The sequence below is a fragment of the Rhinoraja longicauda genome, chromosome 11 (genome assembly GCF_053455715.1).
Source record: "Rhinoraja longicauda isolate Sanriku21f chromosome 11, sRhiLon1.1, whole genome shotgun sequence".
Classification (NCBI taxonomy): domain Eukaryota; kingdom Metazoa; phylum Chordata; class Chondrichthyes; order Rajiformes; family Arhynchobatidae; genus Rhinoraja; species Rhinoraja longicauda.
The window spans coordinates 5,156,748-5,176,093 of record NC_135963.1 but is presented as its reverse complement, the minus strand read 5'-3'; the positions used below and the strand labels follow the sequence as shown (position 1 = coordinate 5,176,093).

Genomic DNA, 19,346 nt, shown 5'->3' with positions numbered 1-19,346 from the left:
CACCATCCTACACACACTAGGGATAATTTTTACATTTATACCAAGCCAATTAACCTGCAAACCTGTACCACTTTGGTATGTGGGTGGAGAGTTGCTGCAGCGCCGGAGACTCAGGTTCGATCCCGACTATGGGCGCCGTCTGTACGGAGTTTGTACGTTCTCCCCGTGACCTGCGTGGGTTTTCTCCGGGATCTTCGGTTTCCTCCCACACTCCAAAGACGTACAGGTATGTAGGTTAATTGACTGGGTAAATGTAAAAATTGTCCCTAGTGTGTGTAGGCAATAGACAATAGACAATAGGTGCAGGAGGAGGCCATTCGGCCCTTCGAGCCAGCACCGCCATTCAATGTGATCATGGCTGATCATTCTCAATCAGTACCCCGTTCCTGCCTTCTCCTCATACCCCCTGACTCCGCTATCCTTAAGAGCTCTATCGAGCTCTCTCTTGAATGCTTTCAGAGAATTGGCCTCCACTGCCTTCTGAGGCAGAGAATTCCACAGATCCACAACTCTCTGACTGAAAAAGGTTTTTCCTCATCTCAGTTCTAAATGGATAGTGTTAATGTGCGGGGATCGCTGGGCGGCGCGGACCCGGTGGGCCGAAGGGCCTGTTTCCGTGCTGTATCTCTAAATCTAAAAAATAAATGAAAAAAATCTCGGAGAAAACCCACGCAGGTCACGGGGAGAACGTGCAAACTCCGTACAGACAGCGCCCCGTGGTCAGGATGGTACCCGTGTCTCTGGCACTGTGAGGCAGCGATTCTACCGCTGTGCCCGTTGATTAATGACGTTGGGGGTCCACACATTCACTCCATGTACAATCCGTGTGTCGTTCACCATGTGTAAGCCCTGACTAAGAGGCACCTTTGGTGGTCATGTCTGCTGAGGTGGAGGTGCAGTGTGTACCTGTGCTGTTCCTGTGCACAAAACGGTGCGTGATAAATAAACATGCCTGTCAGGTGGCCAGAACATAAAACATTGAGCTTTAACCTTCTGGAGATACTCTGCACTGGTGTACACCATCGCAAAAAAAAAGTGCTTGGGTGTTAAAAAAAAGCACCAGTATCTACATAATACACATTATATACATAACGTTAGTGTGGAAAACTTGCAGTTGAATGCCACAGCATTAAAGGTTGAGCTTTAGTCAAGGTGTCACAGAGTTACACAGCACGAGAACAGGCCCAATTTGCCCATGCCGACCAAGATGGCTCATCTAAGCTTGTCCCATTTACCCAAGTTTGGCCCGTATCTCAAGCTGCCCACGTTGACCAAGGTGCCCCATCTGAGCTAGTCCCATTTACCCAAGTTTGGCCCATATATCAAGCTGCCCACATTGACCAAGATGCCCCATCTGAGCTTGTCCATGCCGACCAAGGCGGCTCATCTAAGCTAGTCCCATTTACCCCAGTTTGGCCCATATCTCAAGCTGCCCACATTGAACAAGATGCCCCATCTGAGCTAGTCCCATTTACCCAAGTTTGGCCCATATCTCAAGCTGCCCACATTGACCAAGATGCCCCATCTGAGTTAGTCCCATTTACCCTAGTTTGCCCCATATCTCAAGCTGCCCACATTGACCAAGATGCCCCATCTGAGCTAGTCCCATTTACCCAAGTTTGCCCCATATCTCAAGCTGCCCACATTGGCCACGATGCCTCATCTGAGCTAGTCCCATTTACCCAAGTTTGCCCCATATGCCAACTTGTCTATGCTGACCAGGATACCCCATCTAGACGAAACCATTTCACTGTCTTTGGCTCGAAGGGCCGAATGGCCTACTCCTGCACCTATTTTCTATTGTCTCACCCATGCTGACCAAGATGCTGGCCACCTAAGCTAATCCCATTCACCTGTGTTTGGCCCATATAACATCTTGCCCACAGCAAGCAAGATGTCCCAACTGAGATAGTCCCATTTAGCTACGTTTGGCCCGTATCCCAACTTGCCCACCCCAACCAAGGTACCCCATCTTTGCTAGTCCCATTTACCCACGTTTGTCCCATATCCCAACTTACCTATGCTGTCCAAGGTGCCCCATCTAAGCTTGTCCCATTTACCCACGTTTGTCCCATATCACAAATCAGGTGGTCACGGTGGCGCAGTGGTAGAGTTGCTGCCTCACAGTGCCTGCAGCGCCGGAGACCCGCGTTCCATCCCGACCACGGGCGCTGTCTGTACGGAGTTTGTACGTTCTCCCCGTGACCCGCGTGGGTTTTGTCCGAGATCTTCGGTTTCCTCCCACACTCCAAAGGCGTGCAGGTTTGTAGGTTAATGAGAACGTGTAAAAAATTGTCCCCAGTGTGTGTAGGATAGTGTTAATGTGCGGGGGCTGCTGGTTGGTGTGGACTCGGTGGGCCGAAGGGCCAGTTTCCGCGCTGTATCGCTAAACTAAATCACAAATTGCGTATGTGGACTCATCTGAACTTGTCCCACTTCACCACCCTTGGCCCATATCCCACCTCGCCCCTGTTGCGCAAGGTGCCCACCTAAGAGCGTCCCGTTTACCGATGCTGGGCCTCTTTCCCAACTTGCCCACGTTGACCAAGGACGTCCCACACCGCTGCCTGAGGAACTCTCTGTAAACTTTCCCCGCCTGTTGGGACGGTGCACCGGGTTGCTTTGTTGTTACCTGATGGAGAGCAGTTGTCTCTCTTGTTGCAGAGGGGGTGTTTCTATTTTAACGTTCCTCTTCTTGTAGTTTACTATGCCCGTGAGGTTCAGAGGGACCACAGTGCTGGTTTTCAGTTGCACTTCCACTCCGGCCTGGATCAGAGGGCTGTTAATCCCCATGATGCCGATCACGTCTTTCACAGAACTGGGGCGGAGAGAGAGAGAGAAAACCCCTGGCTGTTACCATCAAGCAGCGCAAACAAGATTAGTATCAACGCTTCTCCTAGGCTGTGTGGGAAAGAACTGCGGATGCTGGTTTAAATCGAAGGTGGACTCAAAAAGCTGGAGTAACTCAGCGGGTCAGGCAGGTTCTCGGGAGAGAAGGAATGGGTGACGTTTCGGTCGAGACCCTTCCTCAGGTGCTGGCTCGAAGGGCCAAATGGCCATCTTTTCTATGTTTCAGACTGATGTCAGGGGAGAGGGACAAAGATAGGATGTAGTCGGAGACAGTAAGACTAGTGGGAGAGCTGGGAAGGGGGAGGGGATGGAGAGAGAGGGAAATCAAGGGCTGTCTGAAGTTAATGCTCAGAACCAGGGGCCACAGTTTAAGAATAAGGGGAAGGGCCATTTAGAACTGAGATGAGGAAATACTTTTTCAGTCAGAGAGTTGTGAATCTGTGGAATTCTCTGCCTCAGAGGGCAGTGGAGGCCAATTCTCTGAATGCATTCAAGAGAGAGCTAGATAGAGCTCTTAAGGATAGCGGAGTCAGGGGGTATGGGGAGAAGGCAGGAACGGGGTACTGATTGAGAATGATCAGCCATGATCACATTGAATGGCGTTGCTGGCTCGAAGGGCCGAATGGCCTCCTCCTGCACCTATTGTCTATTGTCTATTGTTTATACCGCTGGGGTGTAAACTACCCTAGCGAAATATGAGGTGCTGTTCCTCCGATTTCTCTGCTCCGTGTCCTGCAGATATAGACACAGAATGCTGGAGTAACTCAGCGGGTCAGGCAGCATCTCTGGAGAAACTAAATGAGTGACGTTTCAGGTTGAGACCCTTCTTCAGACCCCCAGTGATGCTGCCTGACTTGCTGAGCTACTGCAGCACTGGGGTTATTTTCTCTTGATGCTGGAGTTTGAGGGGAGACTTGATAGATGTTTTATACAATTATGAGAGGCAGAGGCAGTCAAAAATCTTTTTCCCCAAAGATGGAAAAATGACAATAGACAATAGACAATAGGTGCAGGAGGAGGCCATTCGGCCCTTCGAGCCAGCACCGCCATTCAATGTGATCATGGCTGATCATTCTCAATCAGTACCCCGTTCCTGCCTTCTCCCCATACCCCCTGACTCCGCTATCCTTAAGAGCTCTATCTAGCTCTCTCTTGAATGCATTCAGAGAATTGGCCTCCACTGCCTTCTGAGGCAGAGAATTCCACTGATTCACAACTCTCTGACTGAAAAAGTTGTTCCTCATCTCAGTTCTAAATGGTCTACCCCTTATTCTTAAACTGTGGCCCCTTGTTCTGGACTCCCCCAACATTGGGAACATGTTTCCTGCCTCTAACGTGTCCAACCCCTTAATAATCTTATACGTTTCGATAAGATCCTCTCTCATCCTTCTAAATTCCAGTGTATACAAGCCTAGTCACTCTAGTCTTTCAACATATGACAGTCCCGCCATTCCGGGAATTAACCTAGTAAACCTACGCTGCACGCCCTCAATAGCAAGAATATCCTTCCTCAAATTTGGAGACCAAAACTGCACACAGTACTCCAGATGCGGTCTCACTCGGGCCCTGCACAACTGCAGAAGGACCTCTTTGCTCCTATACTCAACTCCTCTTGTTATGAAGGCCAACATTCCATTGGCTTTCTTCACTGCCTGCTGTACCTGCGTGCTTTCTTTCAATGAAAGACCAGAAGGCCTAGCTTTAAGGTGAGAAGTGCAAAGTTTAAAGGAGATGTGTGGGGCATGACTTTTACACAGAGGGTCATAAGTGATGGAGCTGAATTAGGCCATTCGGCCCATCAAGTCTACTCTGCCATTCAATCATGGCTGATCCATCTCTTGTCATGGTAATGAGTGCCTGGAACGCATTGCCAGGTGTGCCGGTGGAGGCAGACATAACAGAGGCATATAAGAGACTGTAGGATTGGGCATTATGGATATGCAGGGATTGGAGGGATTATGTGCAGGCAGATAAGAGTTGGTCTTGGTATCGTGTTCGGTACAAATGTTGAAGGGCCACAAGGTGAAAAAGTTGCTTCTCACCTCAGTTTTAAATGGCCTCCCCTTTGTTCGTACACTGTGTGGCCCCTGGTTCCGGACTCCCCCAACATTGGGAACATTTTCCTGCATCTAGCTAGAGTCTTCATCATCTAGAGTCATATAAGAGACTTTGGGATAGGAATTATGGATATGCAGGGGATGGAGGGATTATGGATTATATGCAGGCAGATAAGGGTTGGTCTTGGCATCATGTTCGGCGCAAATATTGCATACCACAAGGTCTGTCCTTGTGCCGTACAGTTCATTTTTGTGGTCTACACAGAAACATAGACAATAGGTGCAGGAGTAGGCCATTCGGCCCTTCGAGCCTGCACCGCCATTCAATATGATCATGGCTGATCATCCAAAATCAGTACCCCGTTCCTGCTTTCTCCCCATATCCCCCCGATTCCTTTAGCCCGAAGATCTAAATCTATCGTAACTCTCTCTTGAAAACATCCAGTGAATTGGCCTCCACTGCCTTCTGTGGCAGAGAATTCCACAGATTCACAACAGTTTTTCCTCATCTCAGTCCCAAATGCCTCTACCCCTTATTCTTAAACTGTGGGACCCCCCCCCCCCCCCCCCCCAACATCGGAAACATTTTTCCTGCGTCCAATCCCTTAAGAACGTTATATCTTTCTATCAGATCCCCTCTCATCCTTTTAAAGCCCAGTGAATACAAGCCCAGTCGACCCAAGGTTCCAGCATCTACAGTTCCTTTTGTCCCCATCGCTGCTTCTCCTCTGTTGCCCAGATGGGTCAGTTGTACCCGTCCCATCTGTCCTGTGAAGTAATTACCTTGCAACAAACTGAGATTCAATCTCAATGTTACTGTTCAGCAACTGAAACATCGTTACATTGGAAGGGGTTGGAACGAACTTCACTTTGGCTGTTGGAAAAATGAGGCAAAGGTCAGTTTAGTTTCGTTCAGTTTAGCTCATTGTCACGTGTACCGAGGTACAGTGAAAAGCTTTTGTCGCCTGGCATCCAGTCAGCGGAAAGACAATACACGATTACAATCCAGCCATTGACAGTGTACAGATACATTAATAGAGATTTCAAGAGTGTGGAGCGATTGTAATATGTGATTGTAGATCTGCTTCTGTGGCTGGCACGCAAACAGTCACCTGGGCTGGGCGTCATCTTGGTCACACAATGATTCTGAGAAAGGGTCTTGACATGGCTGTTGCTGTTTAGTTTAGTTTAGAGATACAGCGCGGAAACAGGCCCTTCAGCCCACCGAGTCCCCACCGATCAGCGATCCCCGCACACTAACACCAACCAACACACACTGGGGACAATTTAAAATTACACCAAATCAATTAACCTACCAAACTGTATGTCTTTGGCGTGTGGGAGGAAACCGGAGCACTCGGGGAAATCCCACGCTGGTCACGGGGAGACCGTACAAACTCCAGGAGTTTGTTGTTTCATGACTGATCATTGGTCATGTTAATGGCGAGGAACGCGACCATTTGCAACCATTTCCACTCTCGCACCATTAATGCTTCCAGAAGTCAATTTAAACAGGTTTTCCTGATCGCGATCATGAGGATCAAAAATGGACACAAAGCGCTGGAGTAACTCAACGGAGTACAGAGCAGCATCTCTGGAGAATGTGGACAGGTGATGTTTTGGGTCGGGACTATTCCTCAGACCTTCAATCAGTCTGAGAAAGGAGCCTGACCCGAAATGTGACCTATTCCTCAGATTTGGTCTCCAAATTTGAGGAAGGATATTCTTGCTATTGAGGGCGTGCAGCGTAGATTTACCAGGTTAATTCCCGGAATGGCGGGACTGTCATATGTTGAAAGACTGGAGCGACTAGGCTTGTATACACTGGAATTTAGAAGGATGAGAGGGGATCTTTTCGAAACATATAAGATTGTTAAGGGGTTGGACACGTTAGAGGCAGGAAACATGTTCCCAATGTTGGGGGAGTCCAGAACCAGGGGCCACAGTTTAAGAATAAGGGGTAGGCCATTTAGAACGGAGATGAGGAACAACTTTTTCAGTCAGAGAGTTGTGAATCTGTGGAATTCTCTGCCTCAGAAGGCAGTGGAGGCCAATTCTCTGAATGCATTCAAGAGAGAGCTGGATAGAGCTCTTAAGGATAGCGGAGTCAGGGGGTATGGGGAGAAGGCAGGAACGGGGTACTGATTGAGAATGATCAGCCATGATCACATTGAATGGCGGTGCGTACAGGCTCGAAGGGCCGAATGGCCTCCTCCTGCACCTATTGTCTATTGTGTATTCATGTTTTCCACAGATGCTGCCTGACCCGCTGAGTTACTCCAGCACTTTGTGTCTTTGGTGTAAACCAACACCTGAGTGGCATGGTGGCGCAGCGGTAGAGCTACTGCCTTCCAGCTCCAGGGACCCGGGTTCGATCCTGACTACGGGCACCGTCTGTACGGAGTCTGTACGTTCTCCCCGTGACCTGCGCGGGTTTTCTCCGAGATCTTCGGTTTCCCCCCCACACTCCAAAGACGTACAGGTGTGTAGGTTAATTGACTTGGTGTAAAACGTAGAAAAACTATCCCTGGTGCGTGCAGGGTAGTGTTAATGTGCAGGGATCGCTGGTGACTGCAGACCCGGTTGGCCGAAGGGCCTGTTTCTGTGCTGTGTCTCTAAACTAAAAACAAAACCTGCAGTTCCGTGTTTCTACCGAATGCTTACCCTGTGCCGTGACAGCTGATACCACGGTGTAATAGAATGCTAGTTCCAAGGGCAGGCCGATTGATGTTGGCACCATGTGCCGGACTTCAGAGGCCAACAAGGCTTTGGTCCATTTGGTTGAAATTCCCCGCTGGAGCTGGTTAATGAATCTCTTGATAACTCCGTCCCTTCTTGCTTGGTTGTTCATTATCTTTGCAACAAGGAAACAGAACGACAGTGAGCGGCTTCTGGAATCATTGGGCCATAGAGTCATACAGTGTAGGAACAGGCATTTCCAATTCCTTTGCCCATTGCCTTGAACCTTCGGACTCCAACCTGAAACGTCAGCTGTCCATTTCCCCTCCATAGACGCTGCCTGACCCATTGAGTTCCTCCAGCATATATTAGAAAGAGCTAAATCTAACTCTCTCTTGAAAACATCTTTTTTCCATGCGTAGGAAGGAACTGCAGATGCTGGTTTACACTGAAGATAGATGCAAAATGCTGGAGTAACACAGCGGGACAGGCAACATCTCTGGAGCGAAGGAATGGGTGATGTTTTGGATCAAGACCTTCTATGTTTTCCATGTTCTATGTTCTACGTTCTGTGTTCTATGTTCTATGTTCTATGTTCTGTGTTCTGTGTTCTATGTTCTATGTTCTATGTTCTGTGTTCTACGTTCTGTGTTCTACGTTCTGTGTTCTATGTTCTATGTTCTACGTTCTGTGTTCTACGTTCTGTGTTCTGTGTTCTATGTTCTATGTTCTACGTTCTATGTTCTATGTTCTATGTTCTATGTTCTGTGTTCTACGTTCTGTGTTCTATGTTCTGTGTTCTATGTTCTATGTTCTGTGTTCTACATTCTGTGTTCTACGTTCTGTGTTCTATGTTCTATGTTCTATGTTCTGTGTTCTATGTTCTGTGTTCTGTGTTCTGTGTTCTGTGTTCTGTGTTCTGTGTTCTATGTTCTATGTTCTATGTTCTATGTTCTGTGTTCTATGTTCTATGTTCTATGTTCTGTGTTCTACGTTCTACGTTCTGTGTTCTGTGTTCTATGTTCTATGTTCTGTGTTCTGTGTTCTATGTTCTATGTTCTATGTTCTATGTTCTACGTTCTGTGTTTTATGTTCTATGTTCTGTGTTCTGTGTTCTGTGTTCTACGTTCTATGTTCTACGTTCTGTGTTCTATGTTCTATGTTCTATGTTCTATGTCCTATGTTCTGTGTTCTACGTTCTGTGTTCTATGTTCTATGTTCTATGTCCTATGTTCTGTGTTCTGTGTTCTATGTTCTATGTCCTATGTTCTGTGTTCTACGTTCTGTGTTCTATGTTCTATGTTCTATGTTCTATGTCCTATGTTCTGTGTTCTGTGTTCTATGTTCTACATTCTGTGTTCTATGTTCTATGTTCTACGTTCTGTGTTCTATGTTCTATGTTCTACGTTCTGTGTTCTATGTTCTATTTTCTATGCTCTACGTTCTATGTTCTATGTTCTATGTTCTGTGTTCTATGTTCTACGTTCTACGTTCTGTGTTCTATGTTCTATGTTCTATGTTCTATGTCCTATGTTCTGTGTTCTGTGTTCTATGTTCTATGCCCTATGTTCTGTGTTCTACGTTCTGTGTTCTATGTTCTATGTTCTATGTTCTATGTTCTATGTTCTATGTTCTATGTTCTATGTCCTATGTTCTGTGTTCGGTGTTCTATGTTCTACATTCTGTGTTCTATGTTCTATGTTCTACGTTCTGTGTTCTATGTTCTGTGTTTGTGTTCTATGTTCTATGTTCTACGTTCTATGCTCTACGTTCTATGTTCTATGTTCTATGTTCTGTGTTCTATGTTCTATGTTCTGTGTTCTGTGTTCTATGTTCTGTGTTTTGTGTTCTAGGTTCTATGTTCTACGTTCTGTGTTCTATGTTCTATGTTCTATGTTCTATGTTCTGTGTTCTATGTTCTACGTTCTGTGTTCTATGTTTTGTGTTCTATGTTCTATGTTCTACGTTCTGTGTTCTATGACATGCACACCGCCCATCCACATACCTTCATGACCTCTTGAATGCCATTCTGGTTGAGTTCGATGAAAGCAATCTCTTGACCAAACAACTTGATGTAGGCGCTGGCCATGGTTTTAATTGCGTGCATCGGCTTCCAGTCGGACACCTGCAAGGGGAGCAAAGATCAGAGGGGGAAGCAACATGAGACGAATGGACATCAGTAGAGAGGGAGAGACCCACGCCGCTGACAGCTACCCACCGGGGGGGGGGGGGGGGAGAACGAAGGGGGACTCGATGGGGAGGGGCGCTGAGAACGAAGGGGGAGGACCCGGTAGCTGGGGTACTGAGAATGATGGGGGGAGTCTGTGGGTGTGGGGGGCTGAGAATGATGGGGGCACCCAGTGGGGAGGGGCGCTGGGAACGAAGGGGGGGTCTTGGCGGAGAGCCGCAGAGAACAAAGGGGAGCCCAGCGGGTGGGCGAGGGGAACAAAGGGGAGAGCCAGCGGGAGGTGGGAGGGGGATGGTCGCCAAGGACAACGGGGGGACTGGGCGGTGGGGGGGGGGGGGGGGGGCGCAGAAGATCGGACGGCTCGGCGAACTTTTGTCACTTTGTCGGTGGCGGAAAGGTGGCAACTCCGTGTGCACTGGTCGGTGAACTCATTCTAAACATTTTGTACTAACCGGGGATTGGGCAGCACTTTGCTGAACCGCGCGCAAACAAAGAATTTGACTGTACGTCTGTACATGGGACAGTAGTTCAGAGATTCAGCGAGGAAACAGGCCCTTCGGCCCACCAGGTCCACGCCGACCAGCGATCCCCGCATACACTAACACCATCCTACACCCACTAGGGACATTTTTTTTGTACCTTTACCAAGCCAATTAACCTACAAACCTGCACGTCTTTGAAGTGCGGGAGGAAACCGAAGATCTCGGAGAAAACCCAGGCGGGTCACAAACTCCGTACAGACAGCACCCGTAGTCGGGATGGAACCCGGGTCTCCGGCGCTGCAAGCGCTGTAAGGCTGCTACTCTACCGCTGCGCCACCGTGACCGCCCTGAAGCAGAGGTACGTTGATCCGTTGAATGACCAAGCGCCCTCTTTACCTTTCCAACAATGTGTCCAGTGTCATTGTTCCTCAGTCCCCTCCCGTAAGATTGGCCGCCTTTGGACAAGGCCTGTTGTAATCCTTCCGCCTGGATACCAACCTTTAGAAACACAAATATCAACATCAATTTTGCGGGTGGATGCCCGAGGTCGGTCAAGGACAGAGAACAAAAAGGGACCCATGCTTGCAGTTCGTGTAAGAAAATAACTGCAGATGCTGGTACAAATCGAAGGTTTTTATACACAAAATGCTGGAGTAACTCAGCAGGTCAGGCAGCATCTCAGGAGAGAAGGAATGGGTGACGTTTCGGGTCGAGACCCTTCTTCAGTCTGAAGAAGGGTCTCAACCCAAAATGTCACCCATTCCTTCTCTCCTGAGATGCTGCCTGACCTGCTGAGTTACTCCAGCATTTTGTGAATAAATACCTTCCATGTGTGCAGTTCGGTCAGGTGTTCCAAGGTACATTGAAAAGTGTTTGTTGCCTCTTCCCAGTTTTCTCATGCATGGAACACAAAATAATTTCAAGGATGAACTGTAGCAATCAGTCTGAAGAAGGGTCCAGACCCGAACCATCACCTATCAGGCCTGGATGGAGAGGATGTGGAGAGGATGTTTCCATCAGTGGGAGAGTCTAGGACCAGAGGTCACAGCCTCAGAATTAAAGGATGTTCTTTTAGGAAGGAGATAAGGAGAGATGTCTTTAGTCAGAGGGTGGTGAATCTGTGGAAGTCTTAGCCACAGAAGGCTGTGGAGGCCAAGTCAGTGGATATATTTAAGGTGGAGACACAGTAGATAGACACTTGATTAGTACGGGGTGTCAGATGTTATGGGGAGAAGGCAGGAAATGGGGTTGTGGGGAGATATAGATTAACCATGATTGAATGGCGGAGTAGACTTGATGGGCCAAATGGCCTAATTCCACTCCTATCACTTGCGACCTTATAACCAGTCAGCAGAAAGACAATACATTATTACAATCGAGCCATTTACAGTGTACGTACATGATAAAGGTAGTGCATGATAAAGATTTAATGCAAGGTAAAGCCAGCAAAGTCCGATCAAAGATAGTCCGAGGGTCTCCAATGAGGTAGATAGTAGTTCAGCACTGCTCTCTGGTTGCGGTAGGATGGTTCAGTTGCCTGATAACAGCTGGGAAGAAACTGTCCCTGAATCTGGAGGTGTGCGTTTTCACACTTCTGCACCTTTTGCCCGATGGGAGAGGGGAGAAGAGGGAGTGGCCGGGGTGAGACTGGTCCTTGATTGTGCTGCTGGCCTTGCCGAGGCAGCGTGAGGTGCAGATGGAGTCGATGGAGGGAGGTTGGTTTGTGCGATGGTCTGGGCTGCGTCCACAATTCGCTGCAATGTCTGGCCACCGGGAACGAAGAAGGACCATCGGGACAACATTGAACACTTTGTAACTTTATCGGCACCTTGTACATATACAAAAGGAAGGACATCCTTGCTATTGAGGCAGAGCAGCGTGGGTTCACGAGGTTAATCCCCGGGATGGAGGATATGAGGAAATATTGGAAAAACTGGGCTTGTATTCACTGGACTTTAGAAGGATGAGAGGGGATCTAAGAGAGACGTATAAAATTATAAAAGGACTGGACAAGCTAGATGCAGGATAAATGTTCCCAATGGTGGGGGAGTCCAGAACCAGGGGCCACACAGTCTAAGAATAAAAGGGAGACCATTTAAAACTGAGATGAGAAGAAACTTTTCCCCCCAGAGAGTTGTGAATTTGTGGAATTCTCTGTCACAGAAGGCAGTGGAGGCCAATTCACTGGATGAATTTAAAAGAGAGTTAGATAGAGCTCTAGGGGGCTAGTGGAATCAAGGGATATGGGGAGAAGGCAGGTACGGGTTACTGATTGTGGATGATCAGCCATGATCACAATGAATGGCGGTGCTGGCTCGTAGGGCCAAATGGCCTCCTCCTGCACCTATTTTCTGTGTTTCTCTGTTCACCACCCACTATCACCAGTTATCATCAGTAATAGAGACTAGATAGAGCTCTCAAGGATCGCGGAGTCTAGATAGAGCTCTTAAGGATAGCGGAGTCTTGGGGTATGGGGAGAAGGCAGGAACGGGGTACTGATTGAGAATGATCAGCCATGATCACATTGAATGGTGGTGCTGGCTCAAAGGGCCGAAAGGCGTCCTCCTGCACCTATTGTCTATTGTAACCTTAGCAGTCAGACAGAACGAAGCGGGTGACATTTATTCTGACGGATACATTGTGGTAGAATTACCTCCAAAACGCTGCTGGTGATGTCAAGACCATAGGACTTGAAGTTGGCGATCATTGTTGTCGGGAGAACCCCCTCTGACTTCTTGATTAAATAAAGGTTGCCTTCGATTCCAGCCAAAAACTTATCTGCAGGAATAGTGCTCGACATTCAAATGCTTCCGTTATCGACAACTGTCACAATTACAACTCTTACTCGACCAAGTGGATCTTGTTGGGCCCAAACCTCTCCTGCATTGGTGCAGCACCCTCTCCTCCCCCCCTCCCCTCTCCCCCCCTTCCCCCCTCCCCTCCCCCCACTCCATCCCCCTCCCTCCCTCCCCCCCCCCTTCCCTACCCTGGAGATAGATTTCAACTTTAAAATGTGAATAACTTTAAAAATATAACACCGATTTCAATGAAACCTCTTCCATTAGCACCAAAGGGATGACGGTGAGTAAGGTGGGCCTAAAACTGTCGCGCTATCGTGCACCGTTTTGGCCGTCGTTCAGGAACAAACAAACAAATAAACGGGAGTTTTAGTATATAGATAAGTGAACTTTTATATCTTAGCAATAGACCTATTTTGCGGTGCCACTTTAGTTTAGTTTAGTTTAGAGATACAGCGCGGAAACAGGCCCTTTCGGCCCACCGGGTCCGCGCCGACCAGCGATCCCCAAACACTAACACTATCCTACACCCACTAGGGACAATTTTTACATTTACCAAGCCAAATTAATCTACAAACCCTGTGCGTCTTTGGAGTGTGGGAGGAAACCGAAGATCTTGGAGAAAACCCACGCAGGTCACGGGGGAGAATGTACAAACTCCGTACAGACGGTGCCCGAAGTTGGGATCGAACCCGGGTCTCCGGCGCTGCATGTGCTGTAAGGCAGCGACTCTACCGCTGATCCACCGCGCCGCCCTTGTGTGCACCATAGAAAGGATACTGTCGGGTTGCCTCACAGCTTGGTCTGGGAACTGCTCTGCCCAAGATTGCCTGCAATTGCAGAGGGTCGTGGACATTTCCCAGTCCGTCACACAGACCAGTCTCGCTACCATTGACTCCGTCTACACTTCGAGCCGCCTTTGGAAAAGCAGCCGACATCATCAGAGACTTGTCCCACCCCCGGTCATTCCTTCTTCTCCCCGCTCCCGTCCGGCAGAAGGTACAGAAGCTTGAAAGCGCGCACCACCAGACTCAGGAACAGCTTCTACCCCTTCTGTTATCAGGCTTCTGAACGGCCCTTCCATTAGTTAGGGTACTGTCCGATTCACCTGTACCCCATTGCGGATATTGGACTTTGCCTACGGAACTAATGCACTTCAAGGCCCTTTTTGCACATCTTTCATCCATTTGTTCTATGTACCTTCTGGATTTCTAGTTTCCCTATCCCTTGTATAAGAAGATAACTGCAGATGCTGGTACAAATCGAAGGTGTTTATTCACAAAATGCTGGAGTAACTCAGCAGGTCAGGCAGCATCTCGGGAGAGAAGGAATGGGTGACGTTTCGGGTCGAGACCCTTCTTCAGACTGATGGATGAGTCTGAAGAAGGGTCTCGACCCGAAACGTCACCCATTCCTTCTCTCCCGAGATGCTGCCTGACCTGCCGAGTTACTCCAGCTTTTTGTGTCTATCTTCTGAGAACTATATTATGTATGCAGTACCTTCCTCTTTGCTCTATCTATTGCACCTGAGTTTAACTTGATTGTATTTTACAAGTCCGTGCCGACCAGTGCACTAACACTATCCCACACACACTAGGGACAATTTATTTTATAATTTTTACCAAGCCAATTAGTTAGTTTAGTTTCCTGTCACGTGTTGGTTTGTGTGATGGTCCACAATTCGCTGCAATTTCTTGCGGCCTTGGATGGAGCTGGTCCCAAACCAGCCTTGTGATGCATCCCGATAAAATGCTCTAGTTTAGTTTAGTTTAGAGATACAGCGCGGAAACAGGCCCTTCGGCCCACTGAGTCCGCACCGACCAGCGATCCCCGCATATTAACACTATCCTACACACACTAGGGCTAATTTACATTTACACCAAGCCAATTAACCTACGTCTTTGGAGTGTGGGAGGAAACCGAAGATCTCGGAGAAAATCTCGGGCCCTAGTGAGACCGCACCTGGAGTACTGTGTGCAGTTTTGGTCTCCAAATTTGAGGAAGGATATACTTGCTGTTGAAGGCGTGCAGCGTAGGTTTACTAGGTTAATTCCCGGAATGGCGGGACTGTCATATGTTGAAAGACTGGAGCAACTAGGCTTGTATACACTGGAATTTAGAAGGACGAGAGGAGATCTTATCGAAACGTATAAGATTATTAAGGGGTTGGACACGTTAGAGGCAGGAAACATGTTCCCAATGTTGGGGGAGTCCAAAACCAGGGGCCACAGTTTAAGAATAAGGGGTAGGCCATTTAGAACGGAGATGAGGAAAAACTTTTTCAGTCAGAGAGTTGTGAATCTGTGGAATTCTCTGCCTCAGAAGGCAGTGGAGGCCAGTTCTCTGAATGCATTCAAGAGAGAGCTGGATAGAGCTCTTAAGGATAGCGGAGTCAGGGGGTATGGGGAGAAGGCCGGAACGGGGTACTGATTGGGAATGATCAGTCATGATCACGTTGAATGGCGGTGCGTACAGGCTCGAAGGGCCGAATGGCCTCCTCCTGCACCTATTGTCTATTGTCTATTGAAATGAGATTGGAGCAACAGATTCTCACTTACCTCTGAACAGTCCAAAGTGAAATCCTTTGCTGTACCTGTAACTAAGTCTGTCACACCTTTGGCTCAGCCGTTTGACCGCGATGTTGCAAATGGCAGCACTGGGAAAATGAATGGGTTGGGAAGTAATTAATTCAGCCGCAAGTCACAGAGTCAAAGAGTCGTCATACAACAGTCCCTCAACCCAACACGCCCTTGCCGACCAAGATACCCCATCCTCCCCCAGTGCCATAGTGAGGCCCACCGCAAATTGGAGGAACACCACCTCATATTTCGCTTGGGCGACTTGCAGCCCAGTGGTATGAACATTGACTTCTCCAACTTTAGATAGTTCCTCTGTCCCTCCCACTTCCCAGTTCTCCCACTGTCTTCCTATCTCCACCTACATCCTTTCTTTGTCCCGCCCCCCCCCCCCCCCCCCCCCCGACATCAGTCTGAAGAAGGGTCTCGACCCCGAAACGTCGCCCATTCCTTCTCTCCAGAGATGCTGCCTGACCCGCTGAGTTACTCCGGCATTTTATGATACCTTTGATTTGTACCAGCATCTGCAGTTATTTTCCTACCCCATCTACACATTTGGCCCACACCTCTCCAAACCTTTCCTTTCCACATAACTGTCCACTAGGTGTCTTTTCAATGCGGTTATTGTACCAGCCTCAACTACCTCCTCTGGCAGCTCGTTCCATACACCATCCACCCTCTGTGTGGAGGGGAGGACCTCATTGAAACTTTACCGAATAGTGAAAGGCCCGGATAGAGTGGATGTGGAGAGGATGTTTCCACTAGTGGGGGAGTCTAGGACCAGAGGGCACAGCCTCAGAATTAAAGGATGTACCTTTCAAAGTGCGATGAGGAGGAAATTCTTTAGTCAGAGGGTGGTGAATCTGTGGAATTCATTGCCGTGAGGGCCTCATCATGGGTTATTTTTCAAGCGAAGATTGACTTTCTTGATGAATGAGGGCATCGATGGGTGTTTTGATTAATAAGGGGAGAAGGCAGGAGAATGGCAGGAGAAAGGCACGGTGGCGCAGCGGTAGAGTTGCTTACAGCGAATGCAGCGCCGGAGACCCGGGTTCGATCCCGACTACGGGTGCCGTCTGTACGGAGTTTGTATGCTCTCCCCGTGACCTGCGTGGGCTTTCTCCGAGATCTTCGGTCTCCTCCCACGCTCCAAAGACGTGCAGGTTTGTAGGTTAATTGGCTCGGTGAATGCAAAAGGTTGTCCCTAGTGTGTGTAGGATCGTGGTAATATGTGGGGATCGCTGGTCGGCGCGGACCCGACACGAAAGGGTCTGTTTCCGTGCTGTATCTGTATCTCAGAGATACAGCACATAAACAGACCTTCAGCCCACCGAGTCCGCGCTGACCAGCGATCCTCGTGCACTAACACAACCCGACACACACTGGGGATAAGTTACATTTATACCGAAGCCAATTAGCCTGCAAACCTGCACGTCTTTGGAGTGTGGGAGGAAATCGGAGCTTCCCGGGAAAACCCCACGCAGGTCACGAGGAGAACTTACAAACTCCGTACAGACAGCACCCATGGTCAGGATCGAACCCGGGTCTCTGAGGCTGTAAGGCAGCAACTCTACTGCTGCGCCACCGTGCTGCCCAGTTTAGTGGAGACTATCTCACGTAGATATACTAATGTTATAAACTGGAGTTTACCAGTGTAACTGGAGTCCGATTGTTTTCATCAGTTCACACGTGATAAGAGCCCCTCAACTCTACTCCGCCATTCAATGATGGCTGATCTATCTCTCCCTCCTAACCCCATTCTCCTTCCTTCTCCTCATAACTTATAGAACGTATAAAATTATAAAAGGACTGGACAAGCTAGATGCAGGAAAAATGTTCCCAATGTTGGGGGAGTCCAGAACCAGGGGCCACACAGTCTTAGAATAAAGGGGAGGCCATTTAAAACTGAGATGAGAAAAAATCATTTTCACCCAGAGAGTTGTGAATCTGTGGAATTCTCTGCCACAGAGGGCAGTGGAGGCCAATTCACTGGATGAATTTAAAAGACAGTTAGATAGAGGTCTAGGGGCTAGTGGAATCAAGGGGATATGGGGAGAAGGCAGGCACGGGTTACTGATGATGGATGATCAGCCATGATCACAATGAATGGCGGTGCTGGCTCGAAGGGCCTGCACCTATTTCCCATGTTGTACGTTCTATAAACCCTGACACCCCGAACTAATCAAGAATCTATCGATCTCTGCCTTAAAAATATCCATTGAGACACAGGAGATACGCCTTTTACTCACAGTGACTGGAGCTCTGGCAGTGAGGATCCTGCCAGTGATTTCATGTAGGAATATATAAAACTGGTCAGGTGGATGTCGGTGTCTCTGCTCATCGAGTCCGTCACTGTCGTGACCAAGGCCAGGGATGGTTTGGTCTCCATCAGCACAATGAAGGCCCTCATACGTATTTCAGCACGGTTCCTATTGTTCATCACCAACTGCATGGCGATGTTCTGGACCTGCATTGGAGACCACAGCTAGGTCAGTCGCAGATACAGGGGTTCATAAACATAGTTCAGTTTACAGTAGGGTTGCCAACTTTCTAACTCCCAAATACGGGACAGGATGACGTCACCGCCCCGCGCCCCACGTGACCTCACCCAGCCAGCGGCCACGTGCTCCCGCTCCACCAATGGCGGCCGCCCGGGCCGGGGGGCGGGTTGCTATGCAACCTCTGTCAGGTGAACACACTCGGCCCCACTCCCCGACACACTAGGCCCCACTCCCCGACACACTCGGCCCCGACACACTCGCCCCGCTCCCCGACACACTCGGCCCTGCTCCCCGACACACTAGGCCCCACTCCCCGACACACTCGGCCCCGACACACTCGCCCTGCTCCCCGAACCCACTCGCCTCGCTCCCCGACACACTCGGCCCCGCTCCCCGACACACTCGGCCCCGCTCCCTGACACACTCGGCCCCCTCCCCAAACACACTCGGCCCTGCTCCCCGACACACTCGGCCCCACTCCCCGACACACTCGGCCCCGAACACACTCGCCCCGCTCCCTGACACACTCGGCCCCACTCCCCGACACACTCGGCCCCGACACACTCGGCCCCGACACACTCGCCCCGCTCCCCGTACCCACTCGCCCCGCTCCCCGACACACTCGGCCCCGCTCCCTGACACACTCGGCCCCCTCCCCAAACACACTCGGCCCCGCTCCCCGACACACTCGGCCCCACTCCCCGACACACTCGGCCCCGAACACACTCGCCCCGCTCCCCGACACACTCGGCCCCGCTCCCCGACACACTAGGCCCTGCTCCCCGAACACACTCGGCCCCGAACACACTCGCCCCGCTCCCCGACACACTCGGCCCCCCTCCCCAAACACACTCGCCTCCCCCCCCGCTGCCGGAAACAGGTCCTTCGGCCCACCGAGTCCACAACGACCAGCAATCCCCGCACACTAACGCTATCCTACCACACACTAGGGACAATTTACATTCATACCAAGCCAATTCACCTACAAACCTGTACGTCTTTAGAGTGGGGGAGGAAACCAAAACTTAGAAACATAGAAAATAGGTGCAGAAGTAGGCCATCCGGCCCCGAACCCACTCGCCCCGCTCCCCGACACACTCGGCCCCGCTCCTTGACACACTCGGCCCCCTCCCCAAACACACTCGGCCCCGCTCCCCGACACACTCGGCCCCACTCCCCGACACACTCGGCCCCGAACACACTCGCCCCGCTCCC

The 19,346-nt window shown here is 49.7% G+C and overlaps 1 protein-coding gene across 3 annotated transcripts in view; it reads right to left on the bottom strand.

Annotated features, from left to right (window-relative positions):
* LOC144598244 (vitellogenin-like) overlaps positions 1-19,346 on the bottom strand; it is an 89,102-nt gene that overhangs the window by 37,496 nt on the left and 32,260 nt on the right. For all 3 annotated transcript variants that reach the window (XM_078408146.1, XM_078408147.1, XM_078408148.1), the window contains exons 12-19: positions 17,880-18,097; positions 15,613-15,710; positions 12,910-13,034; positions 10,653-10,754; positions 9,592-9,711; positions 7,572-7,761; positions 5,691-5,781; positions 2,633-2,818 (exon numbers count right to left, since the gene is read on the bottom strand). In XM_078408146.1, the coding sequence (XP_078264272.1) occupies positions 2,633-2,818; positions 5,691-5,781; positions 7,572-7,761; positions 9,592-9,711; positions 10,653-10,754; positions 12,910-13,034; positions 15,613-15,710; positions 17,880-18,097 (1,130 nt within the window). The remainder of the gene's footprint in view (positions 1-2,632; positions 2,819-5,690; positions 5,782-7,571; positions 7,762-9,591; positions 9,712-10,652; positions 10,755-12,909; positions 13,035-15,612; positions 15,711-17,879; positions 18,098-19,346) is intronic.